The sequence below is a fragment of the Lissotriton helveticus genome, chromosome 6 (assembly GCF_964261635.1).
Source record: "Lissotriton helveticus chromosome 6, aLisHel1.1, whole genome shotgun sequence".
Lineage (NCBI taxonomy): Eukaryota > Metazoa > Chordata > Amphibia > Caudata > Salamandridae > Lissotriton > Lissotriton helveticus.
In genome coordinates, this window is record NC_136067.1 from 315,449,584 (window position 1) to 315,469,709 (window position 20,126).

Genomic DNA, 20,126 nt, shown 5'->3' on the forward strand with positions numbered 1-20,126 from the left:
GAGCCTGACAGAAAAGATGCTGCAGGCGACCAGGAGGGAGATGTCCGGTGCGCTCCAAGGGTGGATCGGTGAAGAAGAGGACCTGAAAGTAGAGGGGACAGTGTTCAAAGTCACTAGCCAGTGACCGGTGTGGAACCAGGGAGGAACCAGGTGCTGTCGTCGCGATCAGGTGAAGAGTGGACGCTTGACTTTGCAGCCACGTGGACCAGGAGGTGTCTTCGACGACCAGGATGGAGGCACGAGCTGTCCCACGCAGGCTCTCGCTGTCGGCGGTGTCGGATCCGGGATTGGAGTCAACAGGCCTTGGCAAAGGCAACCCACGCGGTGATTGGAACAGACGTCTGGTGCGGACTAGGAGAGTCCGGGGTGCCCCTCTTTTGGAAGGGAGCAAGGGCCAGTCTGGAGCAACCAGACCAGCAGCAAAGATTCAAAGGTTCGTCGTCTAGGAGGCCACTAGCCAGCCGGCAAGTGACCAGACAACGCGTCGAGCAGCAAACAAGCAGAAGGGCCCCACGCCGATCTCGTGAATGCTGGAGGGCTGATCTTCGGTGCAGGGGCTGCTCGGGGCTGGGGCTTCTCAGTCCCCAAAGCACTTGGTTGAGTTTACCTCGGAAGTCGTGCTGAAAGCGAAGTGCAGGTTCTTTCAAGATGGCCGGTCCCACGTGTCTTGTCGCACCCACGGATCTCAGCTTTGCTGCAGATGTAGGTAGAGGTCAGAGAGGTCTGGGAATCCGGGTCTCGTCAGGCTCTGAAGTATGGATCCTCGAGGGAAGACGACAAAGGGAAGCCGCTGGACGCTTGATGGTGCCTGCAGTTGCAGGGTGGACACTCCTTGCCCACAAGGGAGATTTCTTCAGTCTACTGTGGAGCAGAACGTCGAATTCCAGAGTTTCTTCTTGTAGAGTAGTTCAGGATTAATCTAACTTGGAATGAGACCAGCTCCTACCTTTATCCTGCTAAAGGGGGCTGCACTACTGACTAGGTCCCTCCCCTGGGTGGGACCAGGAAGGGGGGTGGTTACACCCCCTATCCTTTGTCCGGTTTCCCGCCAGAGCTGGGGCTGGAGTGCCCCAGCAACTGGTTTGAACCGGTGTATGCACAGGGCACTTTGTGTGCCCCAGGCATGTCTCATTCCTTTCAGGCCTATCCTACCCAATACACAAAATCCTGTCTGGGGTGGTGCTAGCACCTCCCAAGGCAGGAAACCCTTTGTCCAAGCCTCCCTCGCTGGAAGGACTCCCAGCAGCAGGAGGTCAGACTTGTGTCTGTGGTGGCAGCATCCATTTTGTGATGCCAAGACTCGAGTTAACTTTAACCGGGGTTCACAGTTACATACATGTTGTGTCCTTCTAGAAGGGTGGAATGCTACCCCCGTCGCCAGAATTGGCGAGGGGGTAGTATTCCAATTCGTATGACACCTTACTCGACATGTTTTGTTCGCGTTATACCAGAGTTGGCATTTAACCGCGAGGTTGATAATGCACTTAAGAGTATATGGTATAGCGTTATCATGGAAACAGCTAAAGGACTTGGTTCCGAAAGCTGTAGACAGGCTCAGCTCATGCTAGAGCACCATCACACATAATTCCAAGCACTCTGCCTTCAGGATTGATGAGGCCTGCCATAGGAGTGACTGATAGGAGGATATGTGTCCATTTTTAGGGTTAGATATAGGTATACTACATCTACAGCAAAGGGTGTTTACACCACCTTGCCAAACTGTCGTGCAGCCAGTTGTGTCAGTTTTAGATGGCCAGCCAGGGGTGGCATAATACATGCTTCAGCCCCTGGTAGGCCCTGGGTACACCTATGCCCTGGGTACAGGGACTGATAAGGTGGCCCAGTACCAATTGGTAAATGCACCTAAAGTACATGGTTGTCAATTTAGAGAGAGAACAGCTAGGCTGTGGGTCTGATTAGCAGGCCCACAGCCAGGGAAAGTCGTAAACCAGTGAAGCAAAAAGCAAACATCTGGGGTGACCATAGGATTGCAGACCCCACTCTCCTACAGGGATTTCCAATTAGATGCAATATGTTGGAATGCCAAAGCTATCATGAGGTCAAAAAGACCTCGGGAGTGTGGCGGAAGGTGTAAAGAATCGGAAATGCTCCCCAAAAACATGAGTGTATTGGAATAGGGAATAGAGATTGTGAAAATGCGTGTAAGGAAAGACCAAACCTGTTTCCAGAAAGCTACCACAGAGGGACAGAAAAAGATAAGATGAAGAAGGTCAGCATCAGGCATATTACATGTCCAACAATGAGAAGTAGAAGAAGAGAGGAAACGAGAGAGAGATAGGGGGCAGAGATAAAGTCTATGATAAAGGAAAAAGAGAGATTGGGTGAGGGAGGCTGAGCGAGAAGTTTTCAAAGTTCTGGACCATAACTGATCCCATGTGGAAATAGACCACAAACAACCAAGATCCTTCTCCCATGAGAGTTCCAATTTAGTTTTGGCACATAGTGGATTGGGAGCAGAGAAGAAACGATATATAAGAGAAGCCTTAGGCAGAGTGGCCAAGATGGTAAGAAGAGGGGAAGGAGAAAGAATGGAATCAGCAGGTGGTAGAGAGTAATAGAGATCTAATATGATTTCCATCAACATAAAATATTTCTGGGAAAAAGAACAAGGACAAGAAAAATGCTTCTGAAATTGGGGAAAAGGACATGGGGAAGAACCGTCAAAGAGTTGATGATCCCAAATAATACCCTTCGAACGCCAAGAGGACCAAGCAAGAGGTCTATTTTTTAATAATATAAGCGAGCTATACCAAATGGGCGAGAGAAGAAAGAAGTCACTGGAAATAGTCAACGGAGATAGTAAGGGCTTCAAGAGAGAAGAGGTGTGTTTAAATAATGGAGGAACAGTATGAGGAGATTTAGAAGTAAACCGAATTACCTCCTGAAAAGCAAAGGGCGATAATAAAGAACGTTCAATATGCAACCAAAGAGGAGAAAGAGGAGAGAGCTCATTCAATAACCATGAGGACGCTTGACGAAGAGAAAAAGATTTATGGTATAGACGGAAGTCAGGAAAGTTGACACCCCCATTAGATTTCCCTTTGCGAAGAGCGGACAAGGATATTCGAGCCTTTTTCCCCTTCCAAAGAAATTTGGATAAAAGAGAGTCAATACGATTGAAATAGATAGAAGGAATATGGACAGGAAGCATAGAAAGCAAATAAATCAGAATAGGGGCAATCATCATTTTGATAGAATCAAGGCGACCCCACCAGGAAAGGAATAGAGGATTCCAGGAAGTAAAAAGACGTTCCATTCTAGAGATAACAGCGGACATATTCAATTTAACAGAGGATGAGATGGAGTTAGAAAATAGAACACCGAGATACTTTATTTTAGTATTGTTCCACGCAAAACCTGTGGAGGAGAAAAAATGCGAAGGACAAAATTTAGTTAAAGGGAGAATTTCAGTTTTGTCAGAATTGATTTTGTAACCCGAAACAAGAGAACTTGTCAAATTCAGACAGTAAACAGGGAACAGAGACTACCGGATTTGAAATAAATAAAAGAATATCATCGGCATATGCCGAAAGTTTGAGCTGTTGCTCCCCGTATGGAAAACCAGAGATGGAGGGGGTTATTGCGAATCGAAGAAAGAAAAGGTTCAAGAGCTAACACAAACAGTAGAGGGGAGAGAGGGCAGCCCTGTCGAACTCCACGTTGAAATGTAAAAGGGGAGGTAAGTTGGCCATTAACAAGGACTGAAGCTTTGGGCATAGAATATATCAAAGAAATAAAAGAGAGAAACTTAGGACCAAAACCGTGCCATTTCAGGGAAGCAAGCAAAAAAGACCAGTCTACCCGGTCGAAGGCTTTTTCGGCGTCCACTGAAATAGCGGCCAGCGGAATGGAAAGAGAGGAGGCCTTATTTAAAACATTAAGGAGAAGTCTAGAATTACCCGATGTGAGACGGCCTTTAACAAAGCTGCACTGTTTTTTCCCAATGAGATGCGGCATGTAGGGATCAAGGCGAAGGGCGAGCAGTTTGGCAAAAAGTTTGTAGTCCACATTAACTAATGAAATTGGGCGGTAATTTTTACAAAATTTAGGATCACGGCCCTCTTTAGGGATAAGGCAGATAGTAGCATCAACTGGAAAACCATCAGGGCCCGGTGTTTTACCCTTGGTAAGAGAAGATAAAGCAGTAGAAAGTTCATGTAGGGAAAGGTCTGTTTCAATGTCCGAAAAATAGAGCTGAGAAGTGTTGGGTTTGAGTAGATTATCAAAATAGGACTGAAGAAGAGCCGGCGAAGGAGGATTTTCCGGGGTGTACAAGGATTCATAAAAAGCATGAAATTGATCAAGTATGTCCTTATCCGTGTGGAGAAGAGTATTAGTAGGGCAGTAAATGGATTCAATAAAAGTACGCTCCTTGCGAGATTTGAGATAATTAGCCAGGAGTTTGCCAGATTTATTACGATCACCATAATAACGCGCACTACTACGGAGAAGGATGGAGGCGGCAGAATCAGTGGTAAGTTTATTAAATGCAATTTTAGCTTGAAGAAGTTCAGAGGACATGTGATTGGGAGAAGAGGTATAAAATTGATGTTCTAAAGTCTTAATATGGGCTAACGCAACCTTCCGTTTTTGAAGAAATTGCTTCTTTTTTTTCGAAACAAAGTCAATAATGAAACCCCGCGCCGTGGCCTTAAATGAATCCCAAAGGATATGAGGGGAGATGTGAGGATCTGAATTGATTTGAAAAAAATTCATCGATGAAGGAACGGAAGGAAGAGGAAAAATTAGGATCAATTAGCAAAGATGAATTGAAGCGCCAGCGAGAGGACTTGGGAGGAGGAGGGAGTAAATCAAAACAGGGGCATGATCTGAAATAACAATAGGTTCAATAGAGGAGGACAGAAGGTGTTGAGTTAAGGAAGATGAGAGAAAAATATAGTCAATACGAGAAAAAGATGCATGGGGGGGGGAGAGAAAAAAGAAAAATTTAACATATCCGGGTGAGTGAGTCTCCAAGAATCAGAAAGATGAGCTTGTGAGATGGTGTCCAAAAACTGTTTATGAGGTTTATGTGGGACAAACCGGGCAGAGGATTTGCGATCCAAAAAGGGATCAACTACTTGGTTGCAGTCACCTCCTAGAAGGAAAGAATCATCTTGGTATTGAATACATTTGCTAGTTATCATCGGCCAAAAGGAGGGATCAGGGGCAGTGGGACCATAGACATTAAATACTGTGAGGGGTATTGCATTAATAAGCAGTTTAGCTAAAACCCAACGACCATCCGCATCTTTTTCTTCCGATACAATCTTACACTTGAGTTTTCTATGAATTAAAATAGCAACCCCATACTTCTTATGAGTCAAAGGAGAAAATAAAACAGAACCCACCCAACTTCTTTTCAACTTTAGAGATTCCAGATCATTAAGATGGGTTTCTTGAAGAAGGACAATGTCAGGGTTATAAGTAGATAAATGAGAGAGTACTCTCTGCCGTTTGATTGGATTGTTAAAACCTTTCACATTCCAAGAAACAACTCTAAATTACAAACTGGATAAACATGGTAAATACAAAATATGAAAGAAAAACAGCAAATATGAACAGAGTTAAGCATGAAGAGAAGAGGAAAAAAGAAGAAAAGAGATATTGAATAAAGAGAATAGGAAAAAGAAGTAGAAAAGGGAAGGAAGAGGAAGAGAAACAAGGGAAAGAAGATAGATATAAAAGACAGTACAAATCCAAAAGGATGACTGTAAACAACATACCTGAAGGGGAAATACGAAAAGGAGAAGAGGGGATGGCGACACTCAACAAAATGAACCAGCCAGAGAACAGGAACCTAGCAGAACCGGGACATCAGAGAGCCACAGAAGGGGGAGGCACAGGGTAATTGGGATAGTAACAACAAATCTGTGGAAGGGAGGAAATTAATTAGAGGCTACATCAGGACAACAAAAATACAATCAGAACAACACCAAAGTGGTACTACATAGGTGTATACATAAGGAAATAAAAAAAACATCAATATCAAAGAAAAGACAACAACAGTCTCAATGAAAGCATAAAAGAGAGACGAGAAAAACAGCAAAGATGGAATGCATGACAGTAATTATATGACATCAGGAGACATTTCAATCTAGTCAGCCATTTGAAGAAGGAGCGGAGGTATACGTGCTGCTACCATTATGTAGAAGAATACAATTCTTCAATTCCCCAGGATCTTGAAAGGACCAAGTCTTATTTTGATGTGTGACCCTAAAAATGCAGGGATGAAACAGGCCATATCGTGCTCCAAGGGAACGCAAAGAGGGACGAAGAGAGAGAAATTCCTTCCGTCGTGCTGCAGTGGCATTGTAGACATCCTGAGACAGGAAAACACGCTGACCCAACCAGGAGACTTGACGCTTGGCTCTGGCAGCTGAGAGGACAGCAAGCAAATCTGTGAATTTCAGGAAATAAATAATAACTCGACGTGGTTTTGCAGACGTGGCTGAACGAGGTCCAAGTCTATGGGCACTTTGAATACTGAGAGTAGTAGACTGCAACATATCTAAAAGCTTAGGAAGGAATGATGCACAGAAAGTCACCAGGTCATCTCCCTCCAAAGATTCTGGTAAGCCATAAATACGAAGGTTGTTCCTCCTATTTCGATTTTCTAAATCCTCCGTGTGCTGCTGGAGAGAGAGAACGGTTTTCTCTAATGAGGAGATGCGTTGTGAATTAGACTGGATCTCAGGAGTCTGTTGTTCAACCAAAGTGATTCGGGCATCCATGACTGACCATTTCTCCTTCAAAAGTTGCATATCTTTACTTGTCTCTTCGATAAATGGACGCAATGCGCGTATTTCTTCCAGAATCTGGTCTGTGGGAGAGGATGATAGAGGTTTGTCCGGGGTAGGAGAATCTTGCTTGAGGCGTTTGGAAGAGGATGCAGGTGGTGAGGATTTAGTGGAGACAGACTGAGCGACTGAGAATCGATGAGGCGCCGAACCAGCCATTTTCGGTGTTGAGTGTGGAATATACAGCGGATCTGAAGGTGATGGCAGAGAAGCTTTGGAAGGGACAAAGATAAACTTCGTCTTATGGAGACTGACCATATGAACACGATAGCGAGAAGTTCCTGAAGATTTTGTGAGGTAAGCAAGGAAATGCGTCTACCTGAGGAGAGTGCAACACTGAAGCCACTGACAAAGGAAAAAGTCAACAAAACAGCATAGGAAACGTCGTGCTTTTGAGAAGATTCCAGATGTGAGGAGTAAAAAACGTCCTCAGGAGATCAGGAAGTCAAATGGCGTCAAAAAGAACAGGAAAAGGCATTGACCATCCACGCCAACCAGCGTGAAATGCAAGGCAGCAAGCAAAACAATTAAAAAATAGGTCTGAGAAGTAGAGAAAAGTCCTGTGCTGTAGTGAATGAGACTTACAGAGAAACAGGAAACTGCATGACTAAGAAAAAATTCAGGTCAATTCGGTAGAAAGTGGAATCCTGCAGGCAGCGTGACACAAATGCAGGGTATGAGAGGGCTCACCAGCATGTAGATACAAGTGAAGGCAGTATGAAGAGGGCCCAGAAAGCCATGTGGAGAAAGAAGCGCAAAATGGCGATAGCCTGCTTCATAGGAAGAAATACCGGTCGGTCCCAACGTTGCACTGGTGAAACAGCATGAAATGCAGTCATATGGTAAATAAAGAAAGGTGCCTGCCATCATAAGAAACAATAGGTAACCAGGCAAGGACCATGACAGAAGCCATTATGCTGCAGTCTTTGAAGTTGCCAATAAATTGTCATAATCAGAGGCAAAGTGCTGTAGAGAGTTCAAAAGCCTCAGAATTCAGATCAACCGACATGAGAAATAAGTGCACCAGACCTGAGAGGAGTCCTATGCATCGACACCTCAACAGGTAGCGCGGTCGGGCAGAACGCCAAAAATGGCGGAGCTCCGTTTCTCCGAATCTGAGGAGAAACGGGTCGCGTAGATAAAACTGCAGCGCGGGCTCACCGTAGCTCAAGAAACATCGGAAAATGTTCAGGAGAGATTCCGGTTTTCATTGCCGTCATTCTTCATCCACGGGAGAAGAAAAGTAGCCTGCACATTGAGGATAACTCGTCCCGGCAGCGGAGAGGTCCCGCACTAGGCAGCCATCTTGCTTGGCGTCGAAGCCACGCCCCCATCTTCAGCATATCTCAGTCACAAATGTTGCTTCAATGCCAGCAGATACCTGTGGCAAGGGTTGTCGGGAAATGCTTTCCCGATATCCTGGACATGAATCTTCGCTTATTCATTTCCACCTCTTCCACTAATTCCCAGATTACTGAACAAAATTGAAAGAGAACCATGGGGCATTATCCTCATAGCCTCATCGTAGCCAAGACAATATTGGTACACAAAACTTCTTCTATCAGAACAGCAGTATATTCCCCTCAAACAGATGCTTGGACTGCTACCAGTGACAAATACCAACTTGTTTATCCAGCCTCAAGACCTCTCAATTTATCAGCCTGGCTCCTGAACACTATGATTTCCATCTCTCAAATATTTCAGAGGATTGCAGAAAGATCTTAGTATGCACCAGAGCTAAATCCACTAGCGCAACTTAAAAGCTAAATGGACTCTGTTTTTTATATGAGGCTCTCAGAATAACATTCACTCTTTTTCAATATCCCCTGAACAAATCTTGCCATATTTATTACACCTGGAACGTTCAGGCCTTTCTCTCTCTTCTGTTAAATTTCCACCCAGCTGTTGTATCACGCTTTAAGAGATCATGAAATCAACTGTCTCTCTGTCTTGCAGACAGATTAAAGAATTCCTCAAGGGCCTTTTCAGGGCTTATTCTCCAGTTAGAAAGCAGCCAGTTTCTTGATAATTAAAGACCGTCCTATCTCAACTAATAAAATGTCATTTAGAACCTATTTATAAAGTGGACCTCAGACACTTGTCTTGGAATTTGGCTTTGTTATTACCCTAAACTTCTGCTAGGAGGATTAGTGAGATCCAAGCCTTCACAGTTAAGGAATCACACAGGCAATTCAGGGATGTTAGTCATAATGAGAATGAACCCTCGCCTTATACCCACCCAAAGATCCATTCGACTTTCATCTGAATTAACCAGTATTTCTTAAGAATTTCTTCCAAAATCCTACGAATGCATTGGAAAGAGTACTTCATACTCTCAACGTTAAACAGTGACTCAAATTGTATACTGACAGAACTGAAACATTCAGAAAAAATGACAAATATTTGATAGTCTATCGACTTCCCAGAAAGGGATATGCACTGTTGAGGTACACTAAGGCAGGATTGGTTGCTGCAGCTATGATGTTTTGCCACCAGAAAGCTGTATATCCTCTGGGTGGAAATTTTAAGCGCACTTCACTAGATGCATATCTACGTCTACTGCTCTGTTTGCTGGAATATTTTTACAGGACATCTGCAGAGCACTACGTGGAGTATTCACGCATACATTTACCTGGCATTACTGCCTGGATTCCTCAGTGAAAGGTCATGCAGCAGTGGGTCAAGCAGTCCTTCAGCATCTATCTTAACGAAGTGAGATCTTCTTTCTGGTTTTGTCCTTATTACCTTAAATATTTGCTTCCGACCTCCCCTTACAGAGTTTTTGTTATATTGGTAACTACTTGCTATTTAGTTTAAAGCATGTGAATCTATGAAACATTCAGTACTGGAAAAAAAACAAGTTACCTGTACAGTATCAATCTCCAATATTGATGTCTTTCATAGATTCACATGCAACCCACTCTCCTCCCCAATATGATCTCACCACTTGTAAATACCTCATCTGTATTACCTTTACATTTGTGCTGAGATATGTGAGGTATGGCTGCCCTTGATGGTAAGAGTGCTTCCTGAGCTCATTCTTGATTGGCTTAAGTTTTGTTCTGAAAATGTGATTCAGTAATTTTTTTTACTTATATAGGCTTGTTAAACAATGCTTTCGTTTTTACTGATTGTTATATTTACTTTGGGAATTCCACTTCGCTAACAAAGAAGATTCAAGCATGTGACTGTGAAAAAGATGTCAATGCTGGAGAACTACACTGTACAGGTTAGTAACTTGTTTTATTCTCTGCTCCTCTCCCTTTAGTGTGTGTCTCCCACTCCAGCTCTCAGAAAAGAAAGCAATTTACATCTCCTGTATGGGAAAGCCAGTCGTCACCTCCCCCTTCTCTGCAGACCCTAGGCTTCCAAAATGGAACTCTAAAGCTTCCATGTTAGGTCCCATCCACAGGCACAGACATGCTAAGAACACAGTCACAGAACTTCAAGGATTGTCAGTAGGCCACACTCCAGTGATACAGGTAAAAATGCCTCGCCCCACTACAGATTTTACTGATCACAAAAACAGATTTGCTGCGATGTCACTCAATGCCAGGTAAGGGCAGTAGCCCCCTACCTTTATGAGGGTAACAGTTGATGTTCTAACCAGACCGCATTACCATATGACAGGCCTAGGTCATGGCTCACACGCACGATCCGAGTTCGCCCATGACCCGAAATAAGTACCAGGTATCCGGATAGCAATACAGCTTGGACACTCAAGGCAGGGGTGCTTGTTCCTCACCATGTAGGGGTATTTTCCGTTCCAACACTTAGAATTGGGACATTTGAGTGTTTTTAGGTGATATTTAATTATAAAGTTGATTACAACGTGTGCAGATTTACGGAAGCTTATATTTAACTAAATCAAATTCATGAAGAGTTTTGAAGACACTGCGGAAGTATTTACTCCTTCATACTCTCTTTTATTCTATGAACGGTACAAACATTTAATCAACTATATTGATTGCTCTTTTCAGTTACGTCTGATCCTGTGTCTTTTGTGGCAGTGCATATACGATATGATCTGTCCTGATTTTTCAAGCTCTGCTGACTGATGCCCGAGATTGTGACTTATTTCTTTTAGTTTCTCCACATTTGCCTTTCTAAGTCCATTAGCATCGTAATATTTGAAGGATTGGAAAATGGATGTGAAGTAAAGAAGATGCTATATGCAATTTAAAAATAAATAAGCTCCGTGAAATTGCAATTCCAAATCTTTTAAACTGCATCATGGCTTTTGTACCCACTTTTTCATGTAATTAGTCTACAAAATGCACAGTTGTCTCAGTTTTTCAACGTTTTATGGCAGAGGCTAAACCCCCAACACCCCTGATGAGGGTTAGGCTGCTTGGAAGTGCACTTTATCACGAATGTCCTTTGAGGATCTGTGGCTTTTTAGCAATTCAAGAGGAAGATATTAAGCTATTTGTTGGGAAAAACTCCCCAAACCACCTACATCATGTGTTGCTCACTCGCTGTGTGTAACTCATCGAAGGCATTTACACTTTACTGCTGTTAGACTTTTGAAGCCCACTTGTAACAACAAGAGAGGAAGGGAACGGAACCAACGCTCCTACTCCCCTCGAGAGAAATCAAAAAAACAACTGAGGAGCGTCATACCAATAAAGACTGGAAAAAGAGCACGCATGTAGCGACACTCCTAGTCCGGATCAACCGTGACAGAAACCTCATTAGGTTGTTCAGAAAGCCCTCACTCACCAACCTAGTTGGTGACATGCTTCATCATCAGGCCCCACCAGGAGTGGCTGAATGCCACCCTAGTGTGCTGCAACGCCAGGTTACTACGGAGCTGGTTTTTTGTGATGCGTGAAGTGTGAATTTAGTGATTTAAAAATGTCCCAATCGTGTCATAAAAAGAAATCTATTCGTTTTGCCAATTGGACATAAATAAAAACGGAAGTGTAGGATAAAGGACCAAAATTAAAAGTCCGGTTTTATCCCTAATGTGAGGTCAACATGTTTCTGCCTATGTGAGAGTAGGTGATCAGGCATTCGTCAGGACCAGCGAAAATAAAGTTTAGTGATGAACCCCGGTGATATGGGCGCGCTAAGGCCCACCCTAGTCTGGGGATACTAGTGTTAAAAAAGATATTGTCTTAATAAACACTGTAAAACACTGTATTTAGCGATTTTGCTAATAAGAATTGCAAATTACCATCAATCTCAAGTTGATGGTAATTTTTGATTTCTCTGAAAAATGCAATAAAGTGCATGTTTCAATGTCACATGTTAAATACACACATGCCCTCGGGGCATGTGTGTGTGTGTGCAACATGTGGTTAAATTGTAAATTCAGGGTATCCTTTTGGAACCCTTGCATCCTTGAAATTGCAGGCTTAATTTGCGAGTCCCTATTGGGTACTCCCAAATTGCGCATGCAACTTCTATTGATTCCTATGGGCCTATAGGAATAAATGGGTAGCGATTCCTTTATTGCGACTCGCAATTAAGGAATTTTAGGGAATCACTATATTTGTAAGAATTCCTACATGAATAGGCATTTGTGATTCCTTATTTGCAAATCCTTAATATCCCCTAACAAGGAATCGCATTTTTTTGTTTTTTTTGTTTTAATATTTTATTTAATAGAGAAGCAGACAACAGTAGAGCCCTCATCCAGTAGCAAATGACATTTTTGATGCATGTGCCCCTAAGAGTAGAGCGTGACCATAAGGGTGTGGACAGTGGGGTTTAACTCTGGCTGGGGACCCGATACAATCATGCAAAGCTTATTTACTTAAAGCAACTTTCTTAAAGGGAAGTACCTGTTCTAAATCCAAAGATGAAAAAAACGTAATTCAGGGCAATGGAAGTTCTCTAAACAGCGTCATTTAAAGGGAGGGTTATGATTGTGATGCTAAAACCAAGCTTGAAGCACTGCTGTGGTGCTTTACTTTAAGCCCTGCTGTAATATACGTATTTTAATTGATTCATATATCCATCTGGTGTGACAATGCACTGCACCATGTTTCCAGCAGGGAGACTGAAATGGAAGTACTAGGAATAGAAACATTTATTTTTGTAAGTTGCACAGTTGCGTTATCATTTTGATATCCGCCAGTTTGGGAAAGGATTATTAGTTAACTGCTGCGCATCCATTGCATATTTGTAACATGTTTTTATTGTTGTGAGGTGAAGACAATGCGTGCATTTATTTTCTAAATACTTTTATACCTCAGGATATGGTTAACAGGAGAATTTCAATGGACATGATGCTCAAGATGGCTGATTCGCAAAGATTCCGGCAATTTATTTTGCTCACTCCACAAAGTATGAGGTAAAAAACCTATTTTCATATGGCATGCTTAGCTGCAATAATCCATGCCAGTAATTTACCAGAGAGCCAATTCAATTAACCTTTATTTTTTAACTATTTATGTAAACCTGAAATGATTACTGGCAATTGTAAACCCTTTATTGTTCTTGTATATTCTCATAGATTATATACATGGCATGTATGTGGACTTGCAACAAAACAGTGAATCGTTGTTTAGTATTAGGTAATTCATGCTATCAACAAAATGTGGGTTTAGGGATGTGGAAGGATGGATTACAGGAGTTGGATGGCATACTGGTGAGGGTGGTATGGGACAAGAGAGGGTGATGTCTAGGTCTATAATTTGGTTTTAATGGGAGTCAGGATATCTATTGAGTGATTAAGTTTGAGAGATAGGCCATGGCAGAGTTGAACTTCTCTGAGTTTGTGATTAGCTCTTTTTTCAATGCTTCATGTGATGATTTCAGTATTCCAGCTTGTACTGTCTTACATTCACCATAACACCCACATGGTCACTTGGTCTGTGATAGAAACTTCGAGAGCTGGGAGTCTGAACTGTGAACACTCGCTCATTTTAAGCGTTATTTGATTGTCTTCAAAATCTTTCAAAGTCATGAAACTTCTTATCCTTCAAAAAAACATATTCATAAACTACCTTTTATCTACCTTATTGTCAGGCATTTTTTCGTTTTTCATTGTGTCACTATGCTTGAAGACTTCCTTTCCACTTATACTACAATACTTGAGGTCATATTCTTAGAAAAAAATATTTTAGCGTAAAAAAATACTAAATACACCTCAGGCAATTAGAGGAACTCACTCTTAACATTAGTTGGGAGTCAGAAGTGTAGAGGCTCAGAATCGCGCAAATCATCTTCACCGCTCCAAGTCAGAGCAGCGTGATAATTTGTGAGTTAGGAAAAAAGTTCTTCTGTTACATGTCACTTGGGGACATATGATATCAACTGCTTTTCAGTTCGCAAACCACTGATATTTGAAATATATATAAACACATAATCCTCTTGGAGGCCAACCATATATGCTATTTAGCTGAAAGGGAGCGCAGAGTAATAAAGGTGCCGCAGGATAAAAATTATAATCGTCCTTGATGATTTGCATTTTATGTTCTTGTAGCTCCTGTGATATAGAATCCTGATTGATTGATGTTGTTTAACAACAGCGTTTTAAAAGAGTGGCTTTTAAACATTAAAAATGGTGACAAAGAATTGCCTTGTGGGACCCCGCAGTAGATAGCAAAAGAAGTGGGAAGATGTTGCATCCTGACTGTATTGTCCGTTAACTTGCAAATGAGGAAAACTAAGTAAGGGGAAAACGCGCATTCCCAAGATCCGTTTTAGATGGGCATTCAATAAATCATGAGAAAAGCACCCAAGGAAGCCAGTAATTCAAGATAACCAATCTTTCCCACCTCTTCAGTCTCCATTATATTGTCAGCTACTTCAATGGGGGCAGTTTTTGTGCCATGTTGAGAATGGAAACCAGACTGAAGTTGGTCTAAATGAGAGGCCTGATTGAGAGGGGTCTTTACCTGTTAGATAATGATTTTTTGTAGTAATTTGCTATCCAGAAACCTACACCAAGTTGTTTAGGCAACAGGGTCAAAGATGACAATTTAAAGCGAGGGGTTTTTGACCCAATGTTTTGTGTAAAACAGCATTTGGTTATTATGACACTAAAAAAAAGAGAGAAAAAGTTGGGGAAACCCGGTGGCAGAGCAGGCATCAAATTTGATGCTCTTGCATCCTTGAAACCATGGAGAAAACATTGATGTCAGACTCAACTGAGAACCTAACTCAGGCACAGAAACAGGGACAGAGGAGGGCTTTAGCAGTGGTCTTTCCTGTACACCCCGTGCCAATCCACCCACGCCTGCCTGCCTCCCTCCCTCCCAATATTTTTGATTTTATACTGGGAGAAAGCTTCTGTAACCTTACAAGGATCTACAGTCACTGATAGTTTAGAATGTCCCTTGCCCTCATGGAATTCTAACTAAGCTCCCTCCTGGTACATCTACTGTATTCAACGTATGGCACAGTATGGGCAGAGAGATGAGATGGGATAACAGACTAAAAGCAGCTCAGCACTACCTACTTTAATGGGACCTCTGCTACATAGCTCTCTACATCCAGTTTGGCACCTGGGAGGATATTCTAAAGTGTGGAATATGCAGTTATATAGCATATCTACCAGAAAGAGATTTTTGGGGGGCGTGGCTTGGCCGCTGCTAGAAATGGACGCTTGAGCTTCGCGCTCTACCACGGCCGTCCCCGATTATCCTGAATTGCTTTCCCCCCGCGGACCCCGCTGGCAGGGGCTTGACCGCATCCCCACCCGCTCACCATCAGGTCCACATTGGAGCGGAGGAGCGGTCCCAAAGGCAGCAAGGAGACGCGCTGGGCCTGAGGTCACCGGCGCGGCGCCGGCCATCTTGAGCGGCCTGGGCGCTCGGCAGGATCCCCGGCCTCGCGTACAGGAGTGGCCGACCCGCGATGCGAGCTGCCCGGCAGCCGGCCTTCGCGCAAGTTGGACCGACGATTTTGGAGCCGGAGCCTCGGCGAAGGAGGACGGGCTGCCCCGCGGCAGCGCTGGGCCAGGGACGACTGGCGGAGCCCGCCGGCGGGGGGGGCCGGACCGGCGCTGACACCGGCGGGGGCTGAGACACAGCGCGCTTTGCGACGTCTGGCGGTAGGTGTGTCCCCCCCCTCCTCCTGACTGTCATATGCAGCTCCCTGGCAGAGGGAGCCTCGGGGGGCGGCGCAGGGGGGACCCCCGAGGTGCTTCAGGCCTGGGACACATTGCTGAACACTGCAGGCCTGGGGGATGCAGCGCTGAGCGGACCTCTGAGCAGTGGGATCCGGCCCCTGCGGCTGGTGCTGGACTGGCCCCCTTCGCTTGTGATAGGGCCCGCCACTTTGAGGGGTATACGCACGGCCGGCTCCTGAACTCCCGGCTGTGGGGTGTTGGGCCTGGAGCCCCCAGCGCTGCAGTACGAGACTCGTGGGAAGTGACCCTGGGACTGGGGACCTATTGACGCATTTTGCACTCTCCAGGCCGCAGTAATTGAGGAGACGCCCTACGCCTGGGGCCGGCTACCACTATGGGGCGACGCCTAAAGCCCTCAACAGATGCTGAGGAGGGGGCAGAGTGCAGCCAGGGTTCCACAGTGGACAAGGGCGCGACACCGGGCCTCCCGCAAGGCCAACTGGAACAGATCTTGCAGGCCATCGCCGACACCAGGGAAGCACTACGACAGGACATCGGCCAGGTGTCCGCGGGCCTGGGACTCCTGCGGGCGGACCACGGCAAGCTGGCAGACCGGGTCAAGCAAGCGGAGATTCGAGTGGACGCACTGGAACCGACGACCAAAGCGACTGAGGCTGCGATGGGGGAGCTGCTGCATAGGGTGCAACTATTGGAGCAGAGAGCGGAAGATGCGGAAGGGTGCAACCGCCGCAACAACATCCGCGTGGTTGGCCTGCCCGAGAAAATTGAGGGGGCGGACATGCTGGGCTATTTGGAGCCTTGGCTGCGTGATGTGGTGGCCCCGGAGGGCCTGACCCCGTTTTACACCTTGGAGCGCGCTCACCGGGTGCCGGCTCGGCCTCCGGCTGAGGGTCGGCCTCCACGACCGGTGGTGGCGCGCCTGCTGCACTACAAAGACCGTGACTTGATCCTACAGAGGACGAGGGCACTGGGGCCCTACCGGGTGGACAATGCTCAGGTCTCCATATACCCGGATTACTCTTTTGAGGTGCAGAGGCAGCGTTCCACCTTTCTAGCAGTCAAAAGAGCACTATGAGAGGAGGGGATCCGCTACTCTCTTCTATTCCCTGCACGCCTGCGGATTATGTTGGATGGTAAATCCTCCTTCTACAACTCCCCGGACGAAGTTTGGGACTGGCTGGAGCTCTACAAGGCTGGAACGGATAATCGTCCTGCTACAGAGGAACAACAGAGGATGGTGCAGAGGCCCAGGCGGACCAGGAGACCCAAGAGGCGACCACCGAAGGCTGGGACACCCTCTGGCTCGCAGACCGAGCTGGAACGCAAGGAGGCCCTTCGGGCGGTCTCTACTATTTCCAAGGCGGTAGCAGTGACATCCGCCGCGGAGACGGGCTCCCGGGAGGGCTCGGAGGAAGCGGTGTCGGAGGAGTCGGGCGCTGGCGGTTCTGGGCCTCCTCATGTCACGCCTGGAACTGCTGATGGCTTATTGGACGAATGATTCCCAGGACCCGTTGTGCTGGTATTGTATTTGCAGTCGGACCCCCTATTTGGGTCTGGGGCGGGGGCATGGGACTGGGATGAGAGGAGCGATGTGTGGTTGCGGAGGGGTTCCCTTCAGCTGCTGATGGTCTCTGCCTTTATGGGGGTGGGGATGCGGGGCAACTGGAGCACACTGGGGAGGGCCGACCTGGAGGCATGGTTAGCTCGCGACCTGCTGGGCACGGCAACAGGCCGCTCCCCCTATCTCACACCTATTGTGGGACTCTGGTAGTTACCGGAGATTGTTGTACTAGGGTTATTGACTTTTGGATGGGTCTCTGCTGTTTGGGGCCTATTCTGGGGATGGGTGGGACGTGGAGTTGTTGGGTGGTGTTCAAGAGCTGGTTCTGGGGTGTTGTCAGTGTGCCTGGACTTCTCTCTTCCGTAAGGACTGCAATTGTTAATGTGAATGGGGACCATACCTGAACTAAAATGTGTGACCTGGAATGTGCGGGGACTGAACTCTATGCTGAAACGCCACAAGGTGCATGCCTACCTTGTTCGTAGGGGTATACAAATAGCCTTTCTGCAGGAGACGCATGTTGATCAGAGTGAGGGGCGGGCTTTACAGCGCAGATGGCGGGGTCAGCTATTCTACAAGAGCTATTCGGCCTTTGCAAGGGGGGTGTTGATCTGGGTGCGGGCGGGGGTCCCCTTCCAGCCATTGCAGACGATGCTCGACCCTGAGGGGAGGTTTGTAGCTGTACAGGGCCGCTTGGATGGGAGGGACGTGACGCTTTGCAGCATCTATGCCCCCAATGTGGACCAACCTGCCTTTTTTGCACGACTATCGGGGAAACTGGCGTCAGTGCTAGCCAACACGGTCTTACTGGGGGGGGACTTTAATTCAGTACTTGATGTGGGATTATATAGGTCTCACCCTCCATTGGCGCAAGCGGCAGTGCACAGGCTAGCGAAGAGTAGGCGAGAGTGGCAGAGTAGCTGGGGCCTGGTTGATGCATGGCGAACCCAACACCCGACGGAGAAAGATTTCTCGTTCTATTCCCCCCCGCATGAGCTTCATGTTCGCCTTGACAGCATTCTGTGCTCGCCGGATGTTCAATGTTTGGTCCGCCACAGTGAATACTTGGCTAAGACGATCTCTGACCATAACCCTTGTCTGGTGGTGGTCCAATGGATGCGGCAACGCCAAGCTATACCGACATGGTGATTGAACCCGTTGGCACTGGAGGACGCGGCGTTTAAGGCCGAGGTAGGTAATGGGGTGGACGGTTACTTTGCTGAGAATGCGAACACAGCTTCCAGTAGAGCTCTGGAATGGGATGCCTTTAAGGCAGTGGTTCGGGGAGTTTGTATTTCGGCTACTGCGGGAGTCCGCAAGACTCTCCTGCAGGACCTTACGCGGAGCGAGGATCGCTTACGCGCGGAGGAGAGGCGTCACCATGCGATACCTGAAGCTCGCGAGGCGGTTTCGGCGGCGCGGGAAGAGGTGGCGGCGGCAACGGAGAAGCTGCGCTGCTTCGATTATAAGGAGTTCCTAGTTCGGGCTCACGCCGAACGCGACAAGGTGGGCTCACTCTTAGCCTGGCTGGCTGCACCGGGGGCCTGCGGCACCCCGATTGTGGCTCTGACCACTCCGGAAGGGAATGAGGTTTACACTCAGTCGGAGATCAATGGCCAATTTTACAAGTATTACGCGCACCTCTACAGGAGCGCGATCGCGTGTGTGCCAGAGGAACTGGATGAGTTTCTCCAGGCGGCACGGCTCCCCCGGCTTGACCCTGAACACGTGGATCGTTTGGGCGGGAACATCTCTGAGGGTGAGATTCGAGTGGCCATTAAACAAATGGCTCGCCGCAAGACTCCTGGCACAGATGGGCTGCCGATTGAATTTTACGCAGCCTATGCAGATATATTGGTACCGCGTTTGCTCACGGTATACCGAGAGGCCTGGGAAACTGGGACCCTGCCTGCGACTACCCGAGAGGCCTTGGTAATTCCCTTACTGAAGCGGGGCCGCGACTCTACCTCACGCTCAGCCTACCGTCCACTGTCCATGCTTACGACGGACTACAAGATCTTGAGCAGGGTCCTTGCGACGCGGCTACTGGCACACATGCGCGCCTTGGTGCATTCAGACCAAGCAGGGTTTATCCCCCAACGCACCACCGCCACCTGTGTGCGTAGGCTGCTTCGGGTTATGGGAGGCTATGTTGCTGGCCGGCCAGGTGCCGCTGTCCTGTCAACCGATATTGAGAAAGCGTTTGACAGCGTTGAGTGGCCTTACCTGCTTTGCGTACTGGAGACCTTCGGCCTGGGCGAGCGGTTTGTGAAGTGGACCGCCCTGCTTTATGCTGCGGCCACAGCCCGAGTCAAGACTGGGGCTACTATCTCTGCCCCATACAGGGTAGGGCGAGGGACCCGGCAACGATGTTCCTTGTCCCCCCTCCTATTCGCGCTAGCTATAGAGCCCCTGGCTGCTCACGCCCGCCAGGGCCAAGCATATGAGGGCCTTCAACTGAGAGGCGACGCCCACTACATATCCCTTTATGCCGACGATTGCCTACTGTTCTTGGCCGACACGGATGTTGCCTTGCGCGGGGCTAGACGCCTGCTGTTAGATTTTGGCCGCTTATCGGGACTGAGGGTCAACTGGGGGAAATCTTGCCTCTTCCCGTTGGTGTCGGGCACGGACGACTCCCAGCCGGAGGATGAGCTGAGATGGGAATATCATTGTCTCCCTTATCTATGCACGCACA

General features: G+C 46.8%; 1 protein-coding gene across 2 annotated transcripts in view; it reads left to right on the forward strand.

The window, feature by feature from the left end:
• SMC6 (structural maintenance of chromosomes 6) overlaps positions 1-20,126 on the forward strand; it is a 1,026,872-nt gene that overhangs the window by 941,333 nt on the left and 65,413 nt on the right. For both annotated transcript variants that reach the window (XM_078647759.1, XM_078647758.1), the window contains exon 26: positions 13,025-13,122. In XM_078647759.1, coding sequence (XP_078503885.1) covers positions 13,025-13,122 — 98 coding nt within the window. The remainder of the gene's footprint in view (positions 1-13,024; positions 13,123-20,126) is intronic.